General features: G+C 40.7%; 1 protein-coding gene across 5 annotated transcripts in view; it reads left to right on the top strand.

Annotated features, from left to right (window-relative positions):
- Positions 1-25,796, top strand: part of ASAP2 (ArfGAP with SH3 domain, ankyrin repeat and PH domain 2) — a 94,501-nt gene that overhangs the window by 21,171 nt on the left and 47,534 nt on the right. For all 5 annotated transcript variants that reach the window (XM_032104309.1, XM_032104315.1, XM_032104311.1 and 2 more), the window contains exons 3-5: positions 2,051-2,196; positions 17,317-17,391; positions 18,973-19,022. In XM_032104309.1, coding sequence (XP_031960200.1) covers positions 2,051-2,196; positions 17,317-17,391; positions 18,973-19,022 — 271 coding nt within the window. The remainder of the gene's footprint in view (positions 1-2,050; positions 2,197-17,316; positions 17,392-18,972; positions 19,023-25,796) is intronic.

Below are 25,796 nucleotides of genomic sequence, written 5' to 3'. Positions count from 1 at the left end.
TAAAAAGTCAGCATGGCACAGTTACTGGTTGCACATCTAGCCATAACACTTAATGGTAGTAGCCTTTGCACCTTGCTTTCATGCAGGGGCAGCTTTCTCTTTTTGCAGTAGGAGTTGTGGCCTGACCTCTTCTCTCACCTGGGTTCACGTAAGCTAAGGTGGATGCAGGAAGCAGCGAGGATGCAGGAAGCAGTGTGGAAATAATTCACCTCACTGGGTAGATGTGAGATCTAGAGGCGCTGTGACCTGCCACATTCTCGTTTTTGCTGCCTGTGCCAGTTCACTGAAAGCTTGTTCAGGTGTATATACGTCACACAATAGAATTAGTTGAACATCCTTACTTCATCCTACAGCAAAAATTTTGGCAAGTGCTCAGCCCTTGCTGTTGATGCTGAGGAAAAAAAGTAAATTTCAGTGCTAGTACTCAGTTTTTAAATTTAATAGCTATCTGAAAACAGTCACAGGCTGCAAATTCAAGTGCTCAAGTTAAAAACTTGTAGAATTAATGCTGGTTGTGTAACTTCAATTCTGCATATACATTATGTCAGTCTTAAATTACATGGTGCTATACCACTGCTGCACAGGGTTTTGGTTTCATATATTGGAAATCAGAGAAAATTTGTAGCTATTGAGAAACAAAGTTCTTGAATGGCTGTCCAGATAGGACACATGAACACAGGCTTGTTTTTAGTCTGGAGCACGAGAAGTTTTTTGAACAGGTTGTATAACAAATTCACAGAAATTTGGGAAATGACATTGTATCAAAAATCCTTTGGATATTAAATGTGTTGATGTGTACAAATGGGCTTGAAATGAAACTGGATCATTGCTTGTTTGAACAGATTAATCCTCTCTGAATAATCTTCAGGGTTTATGCTAGTCTCATGTAATGACTGAGACAGTCCTTTTCTTATTAATGCATAATTTGTTTTCTAGAGTGTGGAGTTTTTTTCCCTGACTTCCTTTGAAACTTTAGAAATTGTCTACAGCTAGAGTAAGAAATAGGCAATGTTACCTTTGTCAGGTGCTGACTTCTTGTACTTTGCCCACATGCTCAAGCTTGACCATGGTCACTAAACTTGGGTTCAGAAAAACTTTCTGTTTTATTCCACAGGTCAAACTGATTTTTCATAAAGGGATGTTTTATGCCTGTCTGTATAGGCAAGTAACCCAGGAGTGACCTAGGAATAAATCACTTGGGCAAGGTAGTTAAGACTGAAGCCTCTCAGATTTCCTTTATATTTGAATCAGGGGAATTTATTTTATGCCTAGATTTCTTCTCATTCCCTGGGCTGAATAACCCCCCAACATGTGCAGCTCAAAGCTTTCTGAACATTGGTGTTAGGTGTGTGCAGGATGAGTTGCACTGGTGTAGCCCAGGAGATCTGGATGACTTCTAGGGCAGAGCTTCTGATTTTGTTCTCTCAGAAAGGAATCTGGTTGTCACGAACTGGAATTGCTTTCAGAACTGAACTGGCCTGTGGTAAATGCAGATTGCTAGGATTCGCTTCAGATCCCCACTGCTGCCCTGAATTGGAGAACTAACATAGATACGGTTTTGTTCTCCTTTTTAATGTGGTTTATAGTCCTTTTTCTTAGGGCGAATCAAGACTATTTGATCTATTGCCTTCTGTTGTACAGATCCAAGACTCTGCCAGCACACTTTAGTTCTTCTGTTTCTTTTTCAGCACACATAACAGCACGCAGTTAAAATTAGAAAGTGTTAATAAAAGACTCTAAAATCGGAAAGTTCATTATAGGAGCTGGGAGTTGTTATGGGGTCTCTGCTATGGTGCAGAAATATTGTGGGTCTTTCTAGAGTGTCAGATGTTTGTCTTGTCTTGGCACATTGTCATTTGTACAAGGTGGACAGGTACATGCAAACCACTTCAGGCGTATCAGTGTTAAAATGTAAAGAATAACTGTTTTTTGTATTAAGTAAACATTTGTAACAATAACTGTGGAAAGTTGTTTTTTTAAAAACCCTCAATTGTGATTTCAGTAACCTTTTATCTACTGATGATATCTTCCTGTTTTGCTCTTTTTGAAGCTCACGTGGAAAATGAAGAACAGTATACACAAGCACTGGAGAAGTTCGGTGGCAACTGTGTTTGCAGGGATGACCCAGATTTGGGAACAGCATTTTTAAAATTTTCTGTGTTTACAAAGGAATTAACTGCACTCTTCAAAAATTTGGTAAGAATTATTTAAAACATGTTGAAATTTTAAAGCCATTATAAAGGCTGTATTTTGGAATTACAACAGCTCTTCATATTGAAGACAATTTGTGTTTTAGAAACCATTGTTCTTTAAAAAACTCTCAGCTTATGAAAATGTCTTATGTTCTAGGCTTTCCCCTTGCAGAAGTCAAAACTCAAGCCAAACCAAAGAAACTAGAAAAGAAACCACCACAAAACACAAACACAACAAACCTCCCTCTTCACTTAGCACGTCTAAAAGCTTCCTACAATAGTTATAACATGCATTTTAAAACACCCATCTCAGTTTGCTTTAAAATTGTGAAACCAGCAAAACCCAACTTGATTTACTGTGTGATCATGCTGTTTTACATTACCTTTTCCCACTTTCCATTTGTATTTGTAAAGGGAGATTTTAGCGGCCCTGGAAGAGAGTGTTCTTGCTTCTCAGGGAAGTGAGTCAGGGAAACAAAATCAAACAAAATGCTCTAACAACAGTAGCATCCATTGGGGATCAAGCCTACAGCTGAAGCCAGTAAGTCTTAAAAGCCTCTTTGGTGAGCCAAATGGGATGGAACCAAATGGAACAACAGAATTTTTAATTATAAATGGAGAATTTTCAGCCTCAATTTCACATTAATCAGAGGGTACAAAAAGGGCAGATTCTGATTACATCCTAGTAGCTAGAGCTTTCCCACATCTTAAGTACCAAATTTACTTGAATTCACAGAACTCTTACACCAGGGGCTAGGAAGGGGAAGTGACCCAGATTCCCAGAAGCATTTAAAACTCTGTGTCTGCTGAAATCAATGGCATGGAGACACATCAAATGCTTTTGTGAGTCTAGACCAAATGTCTGTAGTTTGCAGCCAGCTGGTCATAATCACTTCTTTGGGGAATGTTTCCAGCTGATGGGGTTTAGGGCAGTTCCATTCATTCTCTGATGCTGTCCTCTCTTTTTACCCAATCATGATATTGATGAATACAGCCCCAAATGTATTTATCAACAATGAAATATATTTCACATTGGTTATATTGATTTCAACTTCTCTGGAAGTACAAATATTATCTGAGATTATGTATCAGAAGAGGCATCCTCATTCAGTGTGAGTCAGTTATCCCAAGTCTCTCATACAGAGGCAGGCAGCTCCTATGGAAAGGAAAATGGAATGGGTCTTCTAATTGATACCTTCTGTTGACTAAAACCCCCTCTCTATCATATATTAATTGCAGTATGATGAATTCATTAGGCAAATGGATCTGGGAAATGGGATGTTTAGGTGATTTTAAAAAGCTACACCCCCTCCCCAGAAAAAGCTTTTAATGTGTTACATTGCAAGAATACTTCTGAAAGCTAGAAGGTGTTGCTTTTTTACCAAAAAACTTAGCTATTTGTTCTCTTAAAACCAGAAACTACTATATTTGCAAAATGTTTCTGAAAATAATGACTTTTCTTCCACACTTTGGGAAGGAAAAACACCAAAATAAGTATCTATGGCAAGCTGGAATGCATGTTTTTGTTATCTTTTGTTATCCACCTAAGTTTTGTGTGTGTCTTCTCCAAGGAATATTTGTAGTTCTTTTTGCTGTGTACTGGTTTTTTTTAGAAGCAGCCACGTACATTTGCTTCAGTTTGTGTGTATAAGAAGAGGATATGTCATAAGAGAGTAGTTAAGTCTTTAGTTTTTCTCAGTTTGTGATTCTGATTTTCTCTATTTTTCTAGTGAAGAGTAACTTCTGCATAGGCCTGAATGTAATTTTTTTTTTAACATTGCAATAGCATAGGCACCTTCTCTCTTTAATACTGTCTGGTGAAGAGCAGATCTCTGTAAAGTGCTGCTGCTTCCTAATATGCTTCATATTGTTGAGGTTTGAAGCTTTTTGTTTTTTCCTGACTAGCAAAGGAAACCTAATGGTCCTTGAATTTGGTGTCTCAATAGGAAAATAGTTTCCTTCAGAAGGAAATACATATGAAAAAAAGATGTGAACTTCATTATTGCTTGCAAATGCCATATTTACAAACAAGAAATCTAGAATAATGAAAAATTATAGATTTATATAGCTTTGCCTATTAGAAGTTAATGCCACTAGAATAAATTTCTTGTAACTGGTCACTTAGAAAATCTGTTCATAAATTCACTGATTGAGATCTAGTTTTCAAAAATGTTAAAAGGATATTGACCAGTATAAAAAGTTTTGTACAATAATTGGAAATAATTTGGGGTACATTTTGTTAAAGTCATAGCCATATGTGCATTCTCACAGTGAGGTGACGTATCCAACTCTGAATGCTTTCAACATATTGACATTAAAAACATCCCTCTCCTCCTCCTCTGGTGTTTCTAGATATATTACAACCAAAACATGTTTTGGTTGTAAATATTTTCATCCAAAATGTAGCCAGGGCCATGCAACCTGCTGCTGTAAAAAAAACATTCTGGAAGGTACTCTTTAAATAGACCTATCTCTGGAGTTTCACAGGGTGCTGAATTTCCACAGAAGATTTTAACTGAAGTGAATGGGGAATGTGCAAGGAAGTGAGAGGACGTGTTCAAACTGGAACAGGTGCCAAAGCTATTAACACTGGCAAAGCTTTAGGGCTACTGTCAAGTTTTGCTTTGTCATATATTTTACATTTGTTTCTAGAAGCTGACGTGTTCTGTCAGCTCTTGGCCTGGATGGTATTTAGAGCTGTAGCTCGAAAGTGCTTCTGCACAAAGATTTTCTTTAAACTTGTCCTTAGTAAGGTGGAGGAAAGCCATTATAAAGTTGTTCTGCTTTAACAGGAGTCTTAGGTCTTTGTTTTCCCTAATAATTTTAGAAGTTTCCTAAAAGACTTTGAAGTTTTTATCAAGGCATCAGTGTTTTAAAGTATTTCAATAGCAGCTGAAGTATTTTTGTTTTTAATCCAAAAACCTATGAACTATTCAAGTTAAAGTTTAGGTCTTGAGTTTTTATAAGTTTGCTATGCTGCTTTTATATGTGCGCTTTGAAATAGTGCATAAAACTCCAAAAACACCCACCCCAACCTTTGTATTCTTCTTCACTTTTGAAGTGATTTATAAATATATCTTCAAGAAATGAATTGATATTTTCTGTGTACAAGATCCTTGTAACCACTCATTTTAGCCATTCTAACCCAGTTTGCATTATTTGGATCACTTTGTGATGTATACTTACAGTTATTTTCTTTTGCCATAGCTCTGATATCAACTTACAAATTTTTCTTCAACTTCTGTTTTTTAAGAAGATTGAGCAATCAGTTCGTCTTTTTGGTAATGAAAGATCTGAAATTACTAGAGGCCATTTTCAGAGGTAACATACCACCTTTTGTGGCAAGTGTGATATTGCTTCTTGATGGCAACCTTGTTCCTAATTCCTAATGGAATTGGAGCACCCGCTAGAGTAGTAGGAGTTCCCAGGTAGGTTAGGTCTGTATAGCACTTGCTTATAGTGTTAATTATTCTGTCTTCTTAAATATAGTACCAAGGGATAAAGGTGTGGGTCTTAATATGAAAAATGTTAGCAAAATGAAAGGCTCATTGCAATATGTTTGCACTTTAAATATTTTCTCCTTCAAATCCTATTAAATTGCTACACTGAGAAGAAATAAAATCTAGTTATGCGTCTTTGTCAACACTCCTTGAAAAGGGTTTTGATCTGTGAAGATGAAGTAGCTATTTAACAAATACCATTTTCTGTATTTGTTGTTGTTATACATACTCTTGTCCTTTCTTTTTCATTTATATAAATTTAAAGCTAATGAAACAGTCTGGATTGAGAGGAGTGGATCTGATATTTCCACTCTGTGGAAGGTAGCTGCGAGTAAGAGATTCTATTTTCAATTAATAATACTTGGGTTTTTAGTCAGAAAAAATGGAAGAACAGCAATGATATTTTTCTGACCATATGCTCTTGTTTTACTTACTGTTTTAAAATGTAAGAAGAAAGAAAATTTGCTTAACTGTAAAAGGTAACAACAAAAGTGAAGGAAATATCTTTTCCATGTTATGTAATAAAGTTGAGAAATTTATGCCCAGAATTTTCTTTGTTTAGACCAAGGTTTTAAAAACCAATGTTTGGTGCCGGAACCTTCACAAACATATTTTTCTTTAGAAGGACTCATTTAAGTCCATGAAAAAATTCTACAGGTATACGTATTTGAGATTGGAGTATTGTCTGTGGAGCTTAATGATTTAAGTTGTGAGGTTTCTGTTTTACATCAGTACACTTAAGGAAAACTTGGCTAACAATGAGAGGAAAAAAATAAAGAGTACTGTTTGACTTACGCTTGTAGAGATATAAGCCAAGATCTAATAATTCCTCCTTAGCAGCATGGGTTCAGCTCCACCTGGAACCACATCTTTATTTTTTTGCCAAAGAGTATTGATCCAACTGGAGGAAATTTGGAGGGTAGTAATAAAACATGATTAGGGCTTCAATGGATTGGTTTATGAAGAAAATTTTGAAGAATTTTAAATTTATGGTTTGCTTCACAGATAACTTTGTGGAGCAGGCAAATAGTAAATTGCATGTAAATGGGATCTCACTCTGAAAATTTAAGGTGAAGTGTCCCAGAGAAAGTGATAGAAGCCTACCACTTAGGTCTTTCAACCTAGGTTAGAAAATGTGCAGTCTGGAATTCTCCACTGGCAAGGAAAGAGGGCTAGAATAACCACAAGTTTCTTCCTTCCTTTGCTTTTGCAACTCTTCATTTTATGCTTTTAAGATTTCCTGTGAAATACTTCCTAATAGAGAAGTTCCTAGTTTGTAGTTTGAGTATTGGTGGTGGTAACAGGGCTGTCTCTAAGTAGTACATGGTGGCAGCACTTGGTATCTTGTGTGAAGGCATTTTTTGAGGCAGCTGTGCCAGCAGCTCCATGTGGGCACTTAGTAGTGCTCAGTTCCTGTTCTGCTGGAGTCATTTTCCCTGTGGCATAATGAGTGGTAGGTGATACCCCAGCTCAGTCACACCTGTGCTGCAGGGGAGAGGGGGTGAGGACAGAGGAAGGGCAGCACTGTGACCTTGTGTGCAAGGGGAAGGCACAGTGTACAGATGGAAGTTTGTGCCACCAGTCTTGGTTACACGTTTTTCTGAAGTCTTGGGCGTAGATGCTAAAGCTTAAAGTTCACACAATGTCTCATCTATAGTGGGTGTTCTGATTTCCACTTTCTCTCTGCTGTGTTGATTGGCCTTGTGCTACTGATGCTCACGTCACTGGGAAAATTATTGGAAACTATTAAATCCAATAGCACTTGCCATAAAAAAAAGAAAATAAACAATGATTTGTCAGCAGGCAGTACTGCCATTATCTGCACACACCTGAGCTCATTGATGGTAGAGAAGCCCACAGCCAGGTAGAGGGACTGCATCTAAAGTTTAGTAATGGCAATAGGAGACATATCTGCCTGAATTTTAGTTTAAACTGAAAAAGTTTTAAGTTCTGCATGTTAAGAAAAGTATTTAACTTCTGAAGTATACTGAAAAGGCGCTTTTTTCCCCCTTTTTGGTTGGACTTAAAAAACAAAACCCTACAGAAGTACTGCAGGCACCAGTATCCTAAGCTCTTATGGAAAAGAGCTTTACTTTAAAGGAATCAGAAGGGCTGGCAAACAGCAAACTTAAATGTTTAGCCATAGGCCCTTAAACCACTTGAACATCTTTCCCCTTCACAAATGCTGGCTTGCTTGTTGCCTCTATGAGCACTTCTGGCAGCTATGTGTTTTGTTTATATGTTCTCTCCCCTGCCATTTCTTCTTTTCTGAGCGTGCTCCAACTTAGGAAGTTTTAATTTTTTACCCTGTCATCTTGTTGGAAACTGTCAGAGGAAAACCGCAAGTACCAAAGCAGCAATGTTGGAAGTGGAAACGAGGTCAACTGGTTTTTTTTTCTTTTTTTTTTTTAACATACAGAATTTGCTAGTGTTTCTCTGAGACAGGATTACTCTAATTTCTGTGAAGATTTCCTGCACCTTTGTATATATATATTTTTAAATAATATTTTAAAACATAAAGTAGTCAAAATGTAGAGGCTGTTGCACACATTCTAGCTGCTTGTACTCTGCACAGAGTAGGAACTGCAGCATATTAATGCTTCTCTGCGTGCCAAAAATGGGTCTATATTTTTAGATAGCTCAGCTTAAGATACTCAAGAAAGAGCAGAAAAACATGTAAGATCTTTCATCTGTATATTTCTTGCTGACTTATAAATATGAAGGAGTATGATTCATCTAACTGGGTTAATAATTACAAGTTCATGCATTATGTGTGTTTACTTTTGTTACAAATAGAATAGGAGCATAGGGAATACAATAGACTGATAATAATGTACAAGTGATAGCACACAAAGGGAATTAATTTGAATAGGCAAACATTCTCTAAGCTTTTAAAAAGAATGTAGAGTTTTTTTAAGTTGCTTTGGAGTCCAGGCCATGTGATGTGAAATTCTAGCAAATATCCATAACGGTTTGGGAGTCTGATTGATGTTTATATGAGTATGTTTGGGATAATACTTTAGATGTTTTTTTCTTTTCTGACTTAAAGAAAAATCAATTGTCTTGAGTCTGCTGTTGAGAAATACTTTGTTCTTTATTTCTGTCCACTAAACCTGAAGAATAATTAAATGGAGTCTATGAAAGTATTGATCCTTAAGTTAGAGATTTGACTACATCATACTAATAGAATAACAAAGTAGAAAACTTTGCATGGAATGATATCTTGGAAGAGACCTCTTCTGCTTTTCCACCTGAATAACCATTCTGGTTGTGCACTTGCAACTTCTAGAAGTGTCTGGGTTTTTTTTACCTAGGTTTTGTGTTGTTTAAACTTTTTCACTTATCTCCTGTATTTACAACATAAAATTTTATTACCCTTGAGAATGGTTGTGTTGATATGCGCCTGTGGTAGTACTGCTGGGGACTTAGGATATGGATGGTTTCCAGCACTGCCAGCTAAGCTTGTGTACATGTTGCTCATTCAATTTTTACATGAAGTACTTAAAAAAACCCAAAGCAACGCAGAGCTGAAATTTAACTTGTTGATTCTGAAGGGCTGTGGTTGAGTCCTGCAGCTTGTTGGAGAGGAGAAACAGTAGGGTGGAGGAGGAGAAATGTGATTTGTGTTAAGAGTTTAAAAGACCAGATTTTCTATATTTCTTTAGCCTTCCCATGCAGAGACAATCTGTGTAACCTTTAAAATTAATGAAGGTTCACTTTTACTAGTGGCTGAAATTTCAAGCAAATGCAGTAAGGTAGTTTCTTTGAGGAGGAAAGATGGGGACATCAAGGCTTTGCTTGTTTAACAATAGCTATTATGTATCACCAAGTCTGTTTTAGTGAGGTCACCAAGTAACTACAAGGTGATAATATTTTGTATTTTTCAGTTCTGGGAAGACTGAACCATCCATAACTGTAAATATTTTTTTCTTAAAATTTTAGGTTTTTTTCATCTCTGGATGGGTTATGCTAAAAAAAGACTTCGATGTCCCTGACATTATTCCTGAAGAAATAGAAGCGTTTGTTCCTACATGATGCAAAGTTCTTTCTGTAATTTGAACATCTGAAATCCATCTTCATATAGGGATTTCAGAGCTTCTTTAAAAAAACGGCATTTTAAAACAACAGCATAAAATACCAAGAAAAGAAATAGCTTATGCAAGGGCAACTTTAACTGAACTGCTGCAAAAGTTATTCTGATTTTTTTTCTCATCGTGCTATTCTAACGTGTTACAGCGGGGATTACTGTAACACGCATATATCAAACCAGGAGTCCCGTGGAAACGAAATATATATGGACAGATTCGTGGTAGATGTTTCAGAGATGTTTATTTCTCCAGCCGCATGGCTGGGGCTCTGCTCAGGAACTCTGCAGTCACGGGACCCGAGGGTCCTTGACCACACCAGGGAACACAAACCAACCAATGGGAAATGAAGCTGACCAGGGGCAGGGAAACGCCGTGCCTCCCCCCCAGGGCCCCTCTCCCAGGGCTACATGGCAGGGGGAGGGACCCCAACATCTCACCCATTTTATTTTAATAAAAGGAGAATGAAAACAACTGGATAAACATAACAAGAACAGTTTCAAGACAAAACAAGCCACCCTCCTGAGTCTTTAAATGTCCAAACAGATTCTCCGGAACATCTTAGGGCTGACAGAAGGGAGACAGAACTCTCCGGGCATGTTTTGTGGGGAAACTGAGGCAGGAGAGGGTTTAATTTCTTCCCTCCCTCTTTTCATCCCCCCCTCGGCATCAGAGAGGAATTGTAGGGAAATGGAATTGTATAGGGAAGCCATGGGGTGAAAAACGGATTAGGAATAAACTGGGGATGGGGTAAACTTAGGAAGGGGTTCATATTGGGTATAGGGTAAAAGGGGGAAGTAGGTTGTGGGTAGGGAAATTGCTAGAATGGATATTGTTTATAATTTTGTGCATAACGGCTGCCTTTGACGGGAATACCTCCAGGCCCAGTAACATTCGCTGCTTGTAAACCCTTCTTTCCTTGCACTATATCAAATTGTACAACTTCCCCATCTCCTACACTTTGCAGGTAATTTTTAGGGTTATTCCTTTTAATGGCAGTTCTATGGATGAATAGATCTTCCCCTGTATCATCTTGTGTTATAAATCCATAGTTGTTTTTTACATTGTACCATTTCACAGTTCCTGTGATTTTCGTTGCTGTAACTCTTCCTATCACGTGCTTGCGTGTTCGTCGTGGCTGCTGGTCCCGTGTGGCCTCCGCCTCGCCGACTCCGACGTCTCGGTCGGGGCCCCGCGTTGGGGCTGCTCCTCGCTCTCCGAGCGGCGCTGCTCCGGCGCGTGTCTGGGCGCTGCGCGGCCCCGCGTTGCCATCGCCGCTGGCTTCGCACCCTGTGAGCGGTTCCGCTCCGCTGGCTCCACGCTGCTTTGAGAGCGGCCCTGTTTCTGCTCGGCGCTGCGCGGCTTCTCGTGTCGCTGTGGAAACCGCCGCTTCTCCCTCCGCAGGGCTCTCCGAGCCGTGTGCTCAGAGCGGCCTGCCACGCTGATGCCTGGTTCCTGGCTGCTCGTGGCCCACGGCACCCGCGGCGCCTGCGGCATCGCTCCCTCACTCGCAGTCGCGTGGCCGGGGACCCCGAGACAGGGATGGGGTCCGCGATAAGGCGTGCGCTCCCGAGGGGGCCGGGTGCATCCAGGGCAGGCACCTCCGCCGGCACGGCTGCAGTCATGTGCTCCCGGGATGGCGGCCGCGCGGCCTCGGCCACGGGACTATGGCCGTCCTTTGCTTTAGGGGTAATAGGACCATATAAATGCTCCTGAATAGCTTCACTGACCACAAGGGATCCATGCAAGGGTTCAATCACTAATGCATGTTCTGTTTGATCTTTCATCTCCCACAAGATCTCGTGCCAAAAACACTCTTGACTAGTTCCAGGGGGTTCAATATTAAAAAGTAAGTCTCAAGAAATATAGAAGAAATTTTTGAAAAGCTAGTTAAAAAAATGTTCTAGATCTCCCGGTTGCATTACTTTTTTGTTTTGTTGTTCAAGGATTCCTTTTACTTCTAGGTACATTTTTTTCTGTGGCTCAGAGAGCCCCATTTCCCACGATTCTTCCATAGTCCAGAGAGAATATCCAAACCAAGATGAGAAGAGAGAGGTCTAGAGTGGTTATTTTACTCATGAATCTTCCTCAGGGATCGGTGTCTTGCCCGCATTCTCCACCAGTTGTTACAGCGGGGATTACTGTAACACGCCTATATCAAACCAGGAGTCCTGTGGAAAGGAAATATATGTGGACAGATTCGTGGTAGATGTTTCAGAGATGTTTATTTCTCCAGCCGCATGGCTGGGGCTCTGCTCAGGAACTCTCAGTCACGGGACCCGAGGGTCCTTGCCCGCGCAGGGGAACACAAACCAACCAATGGGTGTAAGGACTCTGGTGGGTTCAGTCTGGACAGGGCGTAGACGGTCGGAGACGGACAGCGACGGGGACGGGAGATCTCTATAAGCAGATCTAGGAACATGCGGTTTATTGCAAAGGGTGTGGGTATAGGGGCACTGCTTAGAGCTGCAGCTGGCAGCTCTGAGCAGGCCCAAGAGAGCAAGAGAGTGAGCGAGTAAGAGAGAGAGAGAGCGAGAGGAATGAGAGTGAAGAAGTGTGTGTGAAGAGAGAGTAAGAGTGTGTAAGAGTAAGAGAGAGAGTGAGAGTCAAGAGTGTGTAAGAGTGGAATACTGAAGTCCTGGTTACAATACAATAAATCATTTCTATACTGAATATTCTAATTGTCACAAACCAATCTAATACAAGATACAAATCCTATAGCATTTACATACAGCCTATAAGAGTTCTTATATTACCATAGAGTGTTACATCTTAACTTCTAAAAACTACTCTTTGGACCCCTTCTGCTGAGCTAGTAGGGTCTGCTCTGACCCTTGGACCTGCCTGCAAGCAGAGGGTATTGTTCAATCAAGAGGGGATTACCTTCAGTTGGCCATACCATTGTTTTCCAGTTGTTCAGTAACTAAGACTTGGTATTTCAAAAGTGGCTTTCATTTCGATGTCGCCTGTAGTTTTCATATTCCCAAAATCTTTTGTCAGGCAATCATATTTATAAGGCTTTCCTGTTTCATCTTCCCCCTTTCTGATGAACAATTAAGATATTAGACATAGTCCTACTCATTATTTTTTGCACACACTGAAGTATACAAGGTACTGCTACTAAAACTATAATTATTGCTACTAGAATAATCAAGCCTATTTTACAGAGTTCTCTTAGCCAAGGTGCAAAGCTCCAACCATCAAACAAACTGTCTAGCCAAGACGAGTCATCTGTTGTAATTTGGTTAGCTAGGTCCCTTAGGTTTTGTAACTGTTTGTGAATGGAAACAGAATGATCGGATAGGTTCATACAGCATAATCTTTCAAAATCTTCACAGCCATGCCCATGTGCTAATAAAAGATAATCAATATAAGTTTGGTGTCTATGGCTGGGAGTTGGAGATACATGATGATCGTCATATGGCCAGTACTTATCAAGAGTAACATTATCAAAACCTTCTGGAAAAGGTATTCCAACTAAACAGGTTGAAAAAGGTTTGTCAGGGCTTGTGTCAGATAGACAGATGGTATCGGAGCCTGCAGATTTGGCTAAGGCAACCCAGACATTTGTCTTTGGTTGATTTACAGGTAAAGCTTCACTACAAAAACAAAAACATAAGAATAAAAGCAACATGCATTTGCACAAATAATGCTAAAACTCCATTCTTTTCTTGAGCTGTTTTTGGCAGACAATCTTCTCTCAGTGGTTCTGCCTAGTTCACATTTCAGTGCTGGCTTCTCGGCTTCCACTCGCGGGGTCACTGGCTGAAGTGGAACCGACAACGGGCTTTGATGTGTGGTACAGCTTCACGTTCTTTGCTGGAATCCACTTGGTTCCTTCACCTGTGGAGAGACATGCAAATCCCTTTCCCCACATTATAAGATCATATGGTCTTTCTATTTTTCCTGATTCCAAATTCTTAAAAACTGGGGGGTGTTTTTTCAGTTTTGCTTTTTTGTTGTTTAAGAAATGTCTGAAAATGAGGGGGTCAGGCTCTTCTGCAGAGCTGTTCAAGAAATTAAAAACATACAAGGCTTTATTCAACCTTCTTTGAGGTGTAGCCTGGGCTTTTCCCCCTTTCTGTTGATTTAAAATGCGTTTTAAAGTTTGATGTGTTCCTTTTAGGGTACTTTTTAGCAGTTGTTTAAGATACGGTGAGCAAATGCCACTGTATCTTACAGTTCTTTTTAGTTCTTTAATTTCGAGAGTGGGGATGGGAGCCCACGTTTTAGGACTGTCAGGCTGTTGGCTAGCTATCACAGGCTTAGTTAATAGACTAAGACTTTCATCTTTATAGATTTGGGGTCTTATTTCATGGCAATCTGTTAATTGAGAATAATCTGAGCACTTTGGAGGATTTTTTGATTCAGAAGGTAGCACTGACAAACTCTCAGAACTCGTTTTCTCTTTCTGGGTTGCAAGATCCCCGTCGCTCGCTGGCGGGACTCTGGGGCTCATTGCAAATAAATCTGGCTGCTTTTCAGAGTTTACTTGTGTTAGATTTAAAGCATCAGCTCCGGCAGAGCGGCTCTCTGTCTCCCCTGCCACTGGAGCTGCATCATTCCCATCCCTTCCCCCCCTGCTCGCGGCTTCTGAGGCGAGGCTGCGCTGCGCGGAGGGATACGGCTGGGCGGCGGAGGGATACGGCTGCACGGTGTCGGGGGACCCCGGCGGGGGCAGCTGCGGCGCAGGGATGGGACCCGGCAGGGGCGGCTGCGGCGCGGGGATGGGACCCGGCAGGGGCGATGATGACACGGCAGAGCTCGGGAGCGGCACGGCAGAGCTCGCGAGTGGCGCAGCCGATCTCGGTGGCGGCGGGCGAGGAGGCGGCGGGGCCGCGGGGGACTGGCTCAGTGACTCCGGCACAGCCGATTGAGGCGGCGGCGGGTGAGGGGGCGGGGCGGAGCTGCGCGGCGGTGGGGGGGGCGCGGCGAATAGTTCCGTTAACGCTGCACAAGCTGGGATGAGTTCTGCGGTACTCTTGTCCCAGCGTGATATGGCATTAAATAATTTGATTCCCACTGAGTCCCAAAAGTCTCTGGTGTAGACTGCTGAACGGTCAGCATTTGGGAAATTAATCAGAGTCCATTCTAAGAGGTTTTTTAGCTCCTGTTTAGGTAATTGTCTTGAACCAGAGCTTATAAGTAAATGCTTAAGTTGCTTATAGAGATCTCTGTCATGGGCAGAGTGAATTTGTCCCATTATTAGACCAGTATGATACTCACTTAGATGATGTCGCAGGAGCAGTGTCCTTAGTCAGAGGTCCGTCGTGGGGGGCTGGCCAGGCACTCCACTCAGCGCTCAGGATGCTGCTTTTGGGTCCTTTCTCAGAGCTCTGGTTTTAGGCGTCGCTTGGCAACGGCTTTCCGTGCTCAGGACCTCACAGCTGGGTCCACACTGAGCTCCAGTGCGGGCGGTGCTGAGCACTACTTGCCTGTGCTTGGGGCGCGCGGCAGGGTCCCTCCGTAGAGCTCCGGTCGGCACTGCTTAGCAGCGTGTCCGTGCTCGAGGGGTGCCACGGCAAACTTCCTCAAAGAGCTCCAGGGAGCCGCTGCGCAGCGGTGGCCGCCCGTGCTCGAAGACTGCCAGGCAATTCCCTCCAAGAGCTCCACCCCGTGCTCGAAGGCTGCCTCAGCAGAATTATAGAGCTCCGGCTTTTACGATGCGCAGCAATGGTATGCCGTGCTCACGACATGTTCTAGGTGGCTATAACTGGTCTTTTAGTTGCCATCCATGGAGAAGTCTCCCACAGATGGAGAAAGCTGAACCGGGCCTTCAATCACGTTATGAGCCAGACTGCAGGTTCTGGGTGTGGGTTCGGCAATAACGATGGGCGCCAGACTGTAGGAACTTTGGGGTTCAGTCTGGACCAGGCGTAGACGGACGGTGACGAGAGATCTCTATAAGCAGATCTTGGAACATGCGGTTTATTGCAAAGGGCATGGGTATAGGGGCACTGCTTAGAGCTGCAGCTGGCAGCTCTGAGCAGGCCCAAGAGAGCAAGAGCGTAAGCGGGTAAGACAGAGAGAGAGCGAGAGGAATGAGAGTGAAGAAGTGTGTGTGAAGAGAGAGTAAGAGTGTGTAAGAGTAAGAGAGAGAGTAAGAGTCAAGAGCGTGTAAGAGTGGAATACTGAAGTCCTGGTTACAATACAATAAATCATTTTCTATACTGAATATTCTAATTGTCACAAACCAATCTAATACAAGATACAAATTCTATAGCATTTACATACAGCCTATAAGAGTTCTTATATTACCATAGAGTGTTACATCTTAACTTCTAAAAACTACTCTTTGGACCCCTTCTGCTGAGCTAGTAGGGTCTGCTCTGACCCTTGGACCTGCCTGCAAGCAGAGGGTATTGTTCAATCAAGAGGGGATTACCTTCAGTTGGCCATACCATTGTTTTCCAGTTGTTCAGTAACTAAGACTTGGTATTTCAAAAGTGGCTTTCATTTCGATGTCGCCTGTAGTTTTCATATTCCCAAAATCTTTTGTCAGGCAATCATATTTATAAGGCTTTCCTGTTTCATCTTCCCCAACAAATGGGGAACGAGGCTGACCAGGGGCAGGGAAACCCCGTGTCTCGCCCCCAGGGCCCCTCTCCCAGGGCTCCATGGCAGGGGGGAGGGACCCCAACACTAACGTAGTCTGGATTTTGCTCCTCAGAGCAACCAATCCATTTGGTTTGGTACAGTTTAAACACTCTGCCTAGACATTATGGCCCATACCTTGAATTTTTTCCCAGAATCAAAAAGGAGTGGGTATGCAGTCTTTCCCTAACTGTTTTATTCCTACAGTCTTTGTTCATTCTTTTTCCGTATCAAAACATTACGGATACTTAACTAAAACCATGATTATTTTACCATTGTCTTAGTTTGAAATAATTTTAATCTTCTTGAAGTACTTATTTTCTCTTGAATTACTTACATACTAAAGATCTCATAAAATTTTTATTTCCAAGTTCGCATGAGATGAATAAGGCAGATGTATTGCTTCTTAAAAACAAATGGAAAATATTGGAATGGTGGCTATCTTACAGACCAGCATTCTTTGTCTTTATAACTTCTCTCAGAGTAAGATGCCATGTATTGGGAGAGTAGCAAATATGTTTAATGGAATAGTTCTGAAGAGGCTGGAAAGTGAACAAGGTTAATATAAAATATGCTCATGAACTTAAAATTATCAGTGCTAGAAAACTGTATGATTGTTTTCATTTAATTTAAACAGGGAAATAAGGCAATGTAAAAAATAGTGGTCTTACTTTGCAGTCACTGTTGGATGAGATGTTTATAATCAGCAATAATTCTGGAGGTTTCCTGCTGGCTTGGGGTATAGTGTTTCCAGAGTGAGTTTAATTAACTCACGTTGCTTTCATCTTTGATTACTGGTTGTGCTGATAAACATCTCCATAAGGCAGGGGCCGGAAAATAATATGTAAGATTTCCTTGTGAAACTTTCTGAAATGTGTGTATTACGACAGTTTATGTTCTGTGTCTAAAAATATTAACTGATTTGGTGTAATTTTCTTGTTACAGATTCAGAATATGAATAACATAATCACTTTTCCATTGGACAGTTTGCTGAAGGGAGATCTGAAAGGAGTAAAAGGGGTATGTTTTTCTTCCTATTTATATATAGGATTATTCTTGGTACAATAGATACATTTAGCGAGTGTATTAATATTACGTGTTGGAAGGCATAGGATACTCAAAAAACATGTTAGCTCAATAAACAAGACTTTGGGGTTTTTGTTTGTTTGTTGGGTTTTTTTGTGAATTGAGTCATCCCTTCTGTTTGTGGTTTCACATACCACGTGTTCTTGACTCCATATACAAAACAACATTTGAGAAGCTTTAAAAGCAGGGCTGAAATATAGAAGGTAAGCAGAGAAAGAGATGTAAGATTTAGATATTTACTTAGTTGAGCAAAGGGTAGCACTATATTTTAAAGGATTATTACTAGTATATTTATTTAGCATTCTAAACTTACCTGGAACTATTAAGAAACACACATTAGACTGTATGAGCATAGGAGTTTTCTTGAAGAAGCTGAAATCTATTTGTTTATGCCCCAAGGACATTTTCTATTTGAAATAACAGCAACTTAGGACTCAAATGATGATATGTTTTTAAAAAATTTCAGAGCCTATGGCGAGCAAACTTACTGAGCTTATGCTTTGTTTACTAGTGAGCAAACAGGAAGTGACTGGCAGCTATTGTTCTAGGACATTGAAGGAAGGAGAAAAATATGTATGTAGACTAAAAATGGTTTCTGTAAATTACTGGAGGATAAATAGATTATTTGGTAAGACAGGCTTATTATCTTTGTATTGTTTGCTTATCACATTTCACTGTTGTTCTTCTCTATGTCAGCATAAATACATTTATTACAATAGAGTGTTGCACCACTGGCTAGAAAATATAATCAAATGCTGCTTTAGTTAATTTAATAATTATCTCAATAATTAACTAACATGTAAGAATTAGTTCCTAATCTGTAATTGCAAAGTTTTTCCAGTGTCTGACAGTTGACATTTTTTTGTAGTTGTCTGTTCTCTTGAACTTCATCAGAATTTCAGCTCTTGCATTTTCAGACATAAGTGAAATAACTTTACAACTTGTTAAGATAATTTCATTCAAATTACCTTATTCAGAGGAAAGAAGATAAAGGAATTTGGAATATAAGTAATTCAGAATTCTCACAGAATTAGTTATGCTGAGCCATAAGGCCTATACTGTTCCCATTAAGTCAGTGGAAAATTGATTTTTTAAACTCTAGTGTGATGCATCAAGTTCTTAGCCAAGGCTATACTGCAGCCTCAGGATAGGGACATTTTTCCAGTAGAGCCGGAGATAGAATGATGAGAAAGTAGTTACTTTGATTAATAGCAGAGTATGGTCTTGGGATAACATGTAGTTATACCTTTTAAAGAGTAAAATGGAGCTGTAAAAATCATAGCAAAAAGCATCCTAGACACACTTTTAAAAACGTGAGTGTATTAATTCTCTTCACAAGATTGTTTTTCCTATGTGCAAGATTGCTTTTGCACAGCCCTTAGGTGAGCTGTTAAGAAAGAGTGAAGTCCCTTATTGTTGCAGGCACTGCAAGTGGCCAAGGTGTGTCTTCATTGTTAGAGCCACAGTATTTTTCATGTAAATATCTGGCTGTAATTTTTTCTCTTTTCTTGACAGGACCTGAAAAAACCCTTTGATAAAGCTTGGAAGGACTATGAAACAAAAGTGTATGTATCTTTTAAACTTTTATTTAAGAGAGAAATGGAATTGAAATCTGTAGAGGTTATTATTTTATGCCAAGATTGGATGCTCTCAGCAGGTGCATGTACTAGAAGTGGATGTACACCTATCTGAGGCTTGTAAATTGTGTCTTATCTTGTGGATCTAACCCAGCTTAGCAAATGCCACTTGTTTGAAGTTACCAGATACACTATATAAGCAGCTGTAAAATAAGTTTATAAAAATCGGAGTTTTATATCCAGCTAAATAAATTGCATGAGTCAACAAAGCTCAACACCTAATATCAAACACAATTGATTCCGGTTCCTTGCAAATCTTAAATGGTTCAGTGCCCTACATCTGGGACAGTTGTTTCCAGGGTTGGCCTGGTCAGCTGTATCAGCACAGCTGACGGTCTCTGAAGTAGAATGTTGTAGTGAGTTTTATTTCACATTACAGTATTATCTGGATTATGACTGTCAGCTTTGTGTCACGTGTATCTTTGTTCCTCTGAAATAAAGCTGCCTTGTATCAGACCATTTCTGATGATACAGGTCCAGAAGAATCACGTATGATGACACTATTTAACATAAATAACTTGCAGATCCACAGCCAACTAGACTGGCTGAAAATCTAGCACCATTTGTATATTTTTTTCAACTGCACAAAATTATAATGATTCTCTGGTGCCTACTGAGTTAGTCTGTCTGAAGTCTTCAGAAATTATTCCTGTAGCTGGTTTACTCGCAAAAGCAACAAGTTAGCTAAATTTCATTATTCTTTTTGGGAGTAATAATGAGGAATACTGCTTTCCAGCATCAAATTTTGAGGAGGATCTGTGTCGCTTTTGGTTTTTGAAACTGCCTAGCTATAGCTGGATTTTCATAAAAAGACATTCTGAATTACCGAGGTAAACCTCTGGTCTGACACTCTAAATCCATGGGATATTGTGATGGTTCCAGTGTTTATGTTCCTGACACCAGTGAGCAGTCTCATTTGGTGCCATACCAGTTATTGACTGTTGAAGTAATTAAGATTTCTAATCATTGCCTATGGCAGCAGTTGATCTCTGAGGACAGACCTTAAAGAGTAGTCCTATAATTTAGTCTGCTGTTGTCTACCAGTGCTTGATTGCTGGATCTGAAAGCTTGTTTACCTGTGTGTGACTATTCATACTGACATCCCACGAAGTTTATGTGCAGAATTTAAAATAAATTTGTGCACTGCTGGGACATCCACCAAGAGCATTTGTATGTTACTACTGAACTAAGATCTGGAGTGCTTTTAGGATTTCTGATCTAATGTTCACTAGGATGAGTGTGTTGAAGTGATGTAAAGATTTGTACTTGATCATTGGTTTGCTCAGAGCTGATGTTTCAGAGTCAGATATTTCAGAAACATTTTCAGTTGTTATTTAATTTAATTAAGTACTTGAGAAGTAAAAAATCTCCTTAGAAAATGTATCTCTATATCTGGGGATTTTTATTTGAGGTTATGGACATATTGGAAATGTTGCTCTGTGTGCTGGGTCATTCAGGACCTGAAGATGTGATGCTGACGATGTGTTTTCTGTCTCTGGGATGGAATTCATTGCTGCTTGTACTATATAATGAGATTTTTTTCTTTTAACTGGCAATCCTTTTGAAAGCCTGTTTTATGACTTTGCTTTCAAGTAAGACATTTGAGTTTTGATCTGAAATGGGTTTCTTTTTCCACACTTTCTGCAAGATTTTTTAACAAATGAAGCAGACCTCCTTGACAATGCTCATTCTAAGCCACTTATGTGTCAGGTTATTCAACATGCCATAGTCACAGGTAGCACATACTCATCAGGAAATTCTTTCAGATCCATGAACCATTTTTTTTGGTATTTCTATGTGGTGGGCTGGTACAATTACTGAGCGCTCTATTTTTATAAGTGGTTAGATGAAATCTCCACATCTGTATTTCGGAGTTTTAAGCTCTTAGTCCAGCCTGTTGGACTCTTTGACTTTGATCAAGACAAAAGGATCATCTGATTGAGGCTCAGGATAAGGAGTCTGGGAATTCTGTGTACAAGAAAATTCTTTAAAACAGTGGGCTGGTCTTTTCTGCCTTTTTTGTAGGCTGTTCTACAACAGCAGAAATTACTTTTCATGGCTTAAGGTTGGCAGTCAGGGAATATTGTTTTTCAGTGCAAACTGTGTTCCTTATACCAAGGAGCAGACCAGTTTTCCATGGTTAAGTTAAATTCAGTCTTGGAGCTTCCCTGAGACCTCTGCCCCTGGAGTAGGATGGTCGGATTTGTCAGACCTCTTGTGCATAAGATCAGTTCCCACAAAAATTGAGATGTTATGAGCTGTCGTTATGGAGCATTTGTCTTTAAAAACCAGAGATGGGAAGTTTAATGATGTGATTTTCAATTTAGGATGAGAATATTAATTTGAGCCTGAATCTGTTCAGGCCAGCTTTTTTTCTCATACTAATTTTTGAATATAAGAAAACAGTTTAGTTTCTCTGAAAAAGAGGTTTCTCTGGGTTGCTATTATACATGCTGCTGAGGTTTCTTAAGAAAATGACTCTTTCATTCTGTGGCTGTCCCAAATGGATCTAAACTTCCTTACAGCTGTGTGTTTTGGTCATCTGTTGCAGTGGGTGGATGCAGACTCACCTCAAGAACTCTTAATTGCAAATTTTGGGGGTTTTGTTGTGGTATCTTCATGCTCTCTGCTTTAATAAAAAGGACAAAGGAACCAGTACAGGTAACACCAGTCTCCCCTACAGCTTGTATTGCCAGAGTAGAATGGTGGATGTGGGTGCTGATAGCCAGAGGTTTGCTCAGCCTTCTTCAATCTGTTACTTTAGATAACCACTTGTTTGGATTGTACCCCAAACCAATTTTAGGTGTGTGCTTAGTGAGCTGTCTTTTCCATGACATTTCTTCAAATAGGTGAATAACTATTTTTAAAATTCTTCCTGGTTTGGTTATTTTTTTTTTCTTTCTTTCTTTTACTTTTCCCTTTGGATTAACAAACTATTCAAGGCTGCTAGGCTGCCCTTCTTCTGCACATGCCTCTGTATCATATGCTTAACATCATATAGTTCATATGCGTTTCCTAGTCACAAGTACACACGTGTGAAGCTACATGCCAGATAACGAAGTGGTATTTTTGTAGTCTGTGGGGAATTGACAGTTTTCATATTGATTGCTGTCTTTATAAGGGAAAACTTAAGCTTATTTGTCACCTGTCTCATCTCTCTTACTTTCACCTTTGTGATGACCTCTTGGGTGCAAATAGACCCACGTGCGACCTATATGAAAAGAAATAAAGTTAATTTTAAAATGGCATTTGTTTTGCTTTATTTGCATAACAATTTTTGAGCTGCTGCTTCAACCTCTGTATGTAATTGTGTTTAAAAATTACTACATCTCTAGTTCTTGTTTGGGAGAGAGATGTTAAGATCCATTCTGATGCTCATGGATCACCTTCCATCATTGTTGATTACTATGCAGGTTCTTTGCCCCATAGCTATTGCTAACCGGGGCTCCGCGGCTTCTGTGCCGGAGCGCCAGGTGCTGCGCTCTTCCAAGAGTGTCTCGTTAGCACAGCCGCTCGGCAGGATCAGCCACACACTCAAACACACGTGCATGCACAAATGCAGGGATAGCTTCAGTAATATGGGTCGATAGCAAAGAGGCAGGAAGGATCTCCGCATAGAGTTCCGCATCCGCACCACGAAGGAGTCAACACGCGAAGACGAGACAGTGGAGGGTTCAGGTTTAAGTATGGGAGCGGGGCGAGCATCAGGGACCAATGATCTGACGGCACGGGGGCGGTACACAGGCGGGACTAGAGAATGGGAGCCAATGGAGAGGCTCTGGGGGAGTGGCGAGGGGCAAAGGCCAATGGGGGGAACCTGGAGAGGAGAACTCTCTAAGACACGGAACATGCAAGGCAGCAAGGGGGCAGGGCAAACAGCAACCAACCAGGAATGCAGAACTGGGGTAGATTACCATAACAGGGCAAAGCGTGCTGGGGGAGGCTTCTCTTCTCGCCCTAACCTGACAGAAGTCTCTGGTGCTAGGGACTGTCTTTCCCGAGGGTTCTCTTTGTTTTTTGTACCGCAGGCTAGCTAACCGCCAGACATAGCCACCTAAATTGTCAGAGTGTTTTTTTCAGACTCACCTTCATTGAAATAACTCTGGGAAGCTGCATAGCTGTTTATTTTTACTCTGGGGCTGCTCTTGAATAAGGTAGTATGAGGAACAAGTAACCAATAGTTTCTTGCAAACCTGTCTCAGTCAAAAATTGGGACTATCCTGAGGTGCCATTCATGAATAATTTATCTTTTCTCACCATCAATCGTTAACATGACTCAGTTGGAGCCGTAAAGATTTTTAAATGTTTTTAAAGCTGTAAAGCAGCGCACTTCTTTTGGGACCTCAGTTACAGTTGGAGTTTCCTACATAAGAGCTGGGAGATGCTGCCGGCCACTCCAGCAGCACAGCGGGACTGGTCTGTGTCCTTTGGGAGAGCTGTTTCAGAATGGGCTCGTTTTGTTACAGGGCAGTTGCTTTCCCCCGTGTACTTAAACACTAATGGCTGGCGTGCCGGGGGACCATATGGGGAAGGAGTACGCATCATAAAGACTGCTCATTCTCCCAGCAGACAGATCGGATTCAGCAGGGCACTGAGCCAGATTGCACCCACATGCCTCAGTTTAATCAGTCCTGTTGTGGTAGATTCTGAGGTAAAGACTTTGTATCAATTTTGCATAGGAAATAGAAGCATAAACCTACTGAAGAGTATTATTTACACTCTTTTTTTAGCTGAATATGTCTGTATTCCAGACATAAACCTGATTTTCCTGAAAATAAAGAAATGTTAGTTTTAGAAAATAGAGTTGTCTTATTTTGGGCCCTGTAAATGCCTATTATCTTCAGAAGTTGTCTTTAATAAGTGTTATGCTAATGCTACGAAACATAAAGGTTAAATGAAAACTAATGAGCTATTCCTGGGAAGGCTGGCTGCGTCTCCTCCTTTGCCATTCTCCTTTTAAAAACTGGGCATGAGGTCTCTTGTGAACAACTGAGTGAAGAGAACAAGTTGTTTGAATGTCCTTATGGCATTTTAAGATCCAGGCATTAGCAATACATTTCTTCTGTGAAGAAACGCAAGTGCTCATATCTAGAAATAACTACTGTTGATTTGTTTCTGAACCATTTGAAGTCAATGGAAAAATGAACAAAGTCAAATACAGTCATCTGTTAAGATACCTGCTGTCATCTGTTCAGCTATTTGTTTAAGTGATCATATTTCTAGTTTGGTAAACTCATGTTTTAAACAATATAAAAAAATTTTATCTGAAAATTCTGTAAGCTTTTCTCAATTTATTTCTTCAGAGCTCTAACTTGACTCAGTAGATCATTGATATTCATAGCTCTTAGATATTTCTGCTGTGTTCCTTTTAAAGCAAGTACATAAGACAAAGTGAAGGTCATAGCTTGAAAATAGTGACATAGAATGGAAGTGCTAAACAAGGTAGCTTAAATATAGAGTCACAGAATAGAATAATACAATCATTTAAGTTTGAAAATACCTTTAAGGTCAAGTTCAGCCATAAGTCTAGTGCTGCCAAGTCCACATCTACAGCATGTTTGTAAGTGTTACATCTACACATCTAAATACATGCATATATGGTGACTCAAGCACTCCCCTGGGCAGCCTGTTCCAATGCTTGACAACCCTTTCCAGAAGAAATTTTTTTCTAATATCCAATCTAAACTTCCCCTGGTACAACTTGAGGCAGTTTCTTTTTGTCCTATTGCTTGTTACCTGAGAGAGGAAACTGAAATTCCACTGCTAAAACCTCCTTTCGGGTAGTTGTAGAGAGTGATAAGGTCCCCCTGAGCTTCCTTTTGAACAACCTAAAGAATCCCAACTCCCTCAGCCACTTCCCATCAGACTTGTGCTCCAGACCCTTCACCAGCTCTGCTGCTCTTCTCTGGACTTGATCCAGCACCTCAATGTCTTTGAGGGGCCCAGAACTGGACACAGCACTTGAGGTGCAGCCTCACCAGTGGCGAGTACAGGGGAACAATCACTGCCTTGGTCCTGTTAACCACACTGTTGCTGATACAGGCCAGGATGCCCTTGGTCATCTTGGCCACCTGGGCACGTGCTGGCTTGTGTTCAGCTGGCTCCTGACCAGGACCTCCAGGCTGTTTTCTGATGGGCAGTTTTCCAGCCACTCTGGGCCCAGCCTGTAGCATTACCTGGGGTTGTTGTGATCCACGTGTAGGACGTGGCACTTGGCCTTATTGAACTTCATAGCATTGGCCTTTGCCCATTGATCCAACCTGTCCAGATCCCTCAGCAGAGCCTTCCTACCCTCCAGCAGATCCACATTCCCCCCCAGTTTAGTGTCATTTGAAGATTTACTAAGGGTGCACTTGATCCCCTTTTCCAGGTGATTCATAGAGATATTAATCAGGACTGGCCCCAACACCGACCCTGGGGAATAACACTAGTGACCAGCCACCAGCTGGAGTAACTCTGTTCACCACTGTCCTCTGGGCCTGGCTCTCCAGACAGTTTTTTTGCCCAGTGAACAGTGTACCTGTTCAAGCCACGTGAAGCCAGTTTGTCCAGGAGAATCCTGTGGGAAACAGTGGCAAAGGCTTTACTGAAGTCCATGTAACCACATCCACAATATACTGGTTCAAGTCTAAGATTTCATATTAAGTATTTTTATTTTGAAAGAGATTACCTACAAATTAAGTGGAAAAATCTTTGAATGAA

Source organism: Corvus moneduloides, chromosome 3, assembly GCF_009650955.1.
Source record: "Corvus moneduloides isolate bCorMon1 chromosome 3, bCorMon1.pri, whole genome shotgun sequence".
NCBI lineage: Eukaryota > Metazoa > Chordata > Aves > Passeriformes > Corvidae > Corvus > Corvus moneduloides.
Note: the sequence above shows the minus strand (reverse complement) of the source record. Positions and strands in the feature narration are given on the sequence as shown.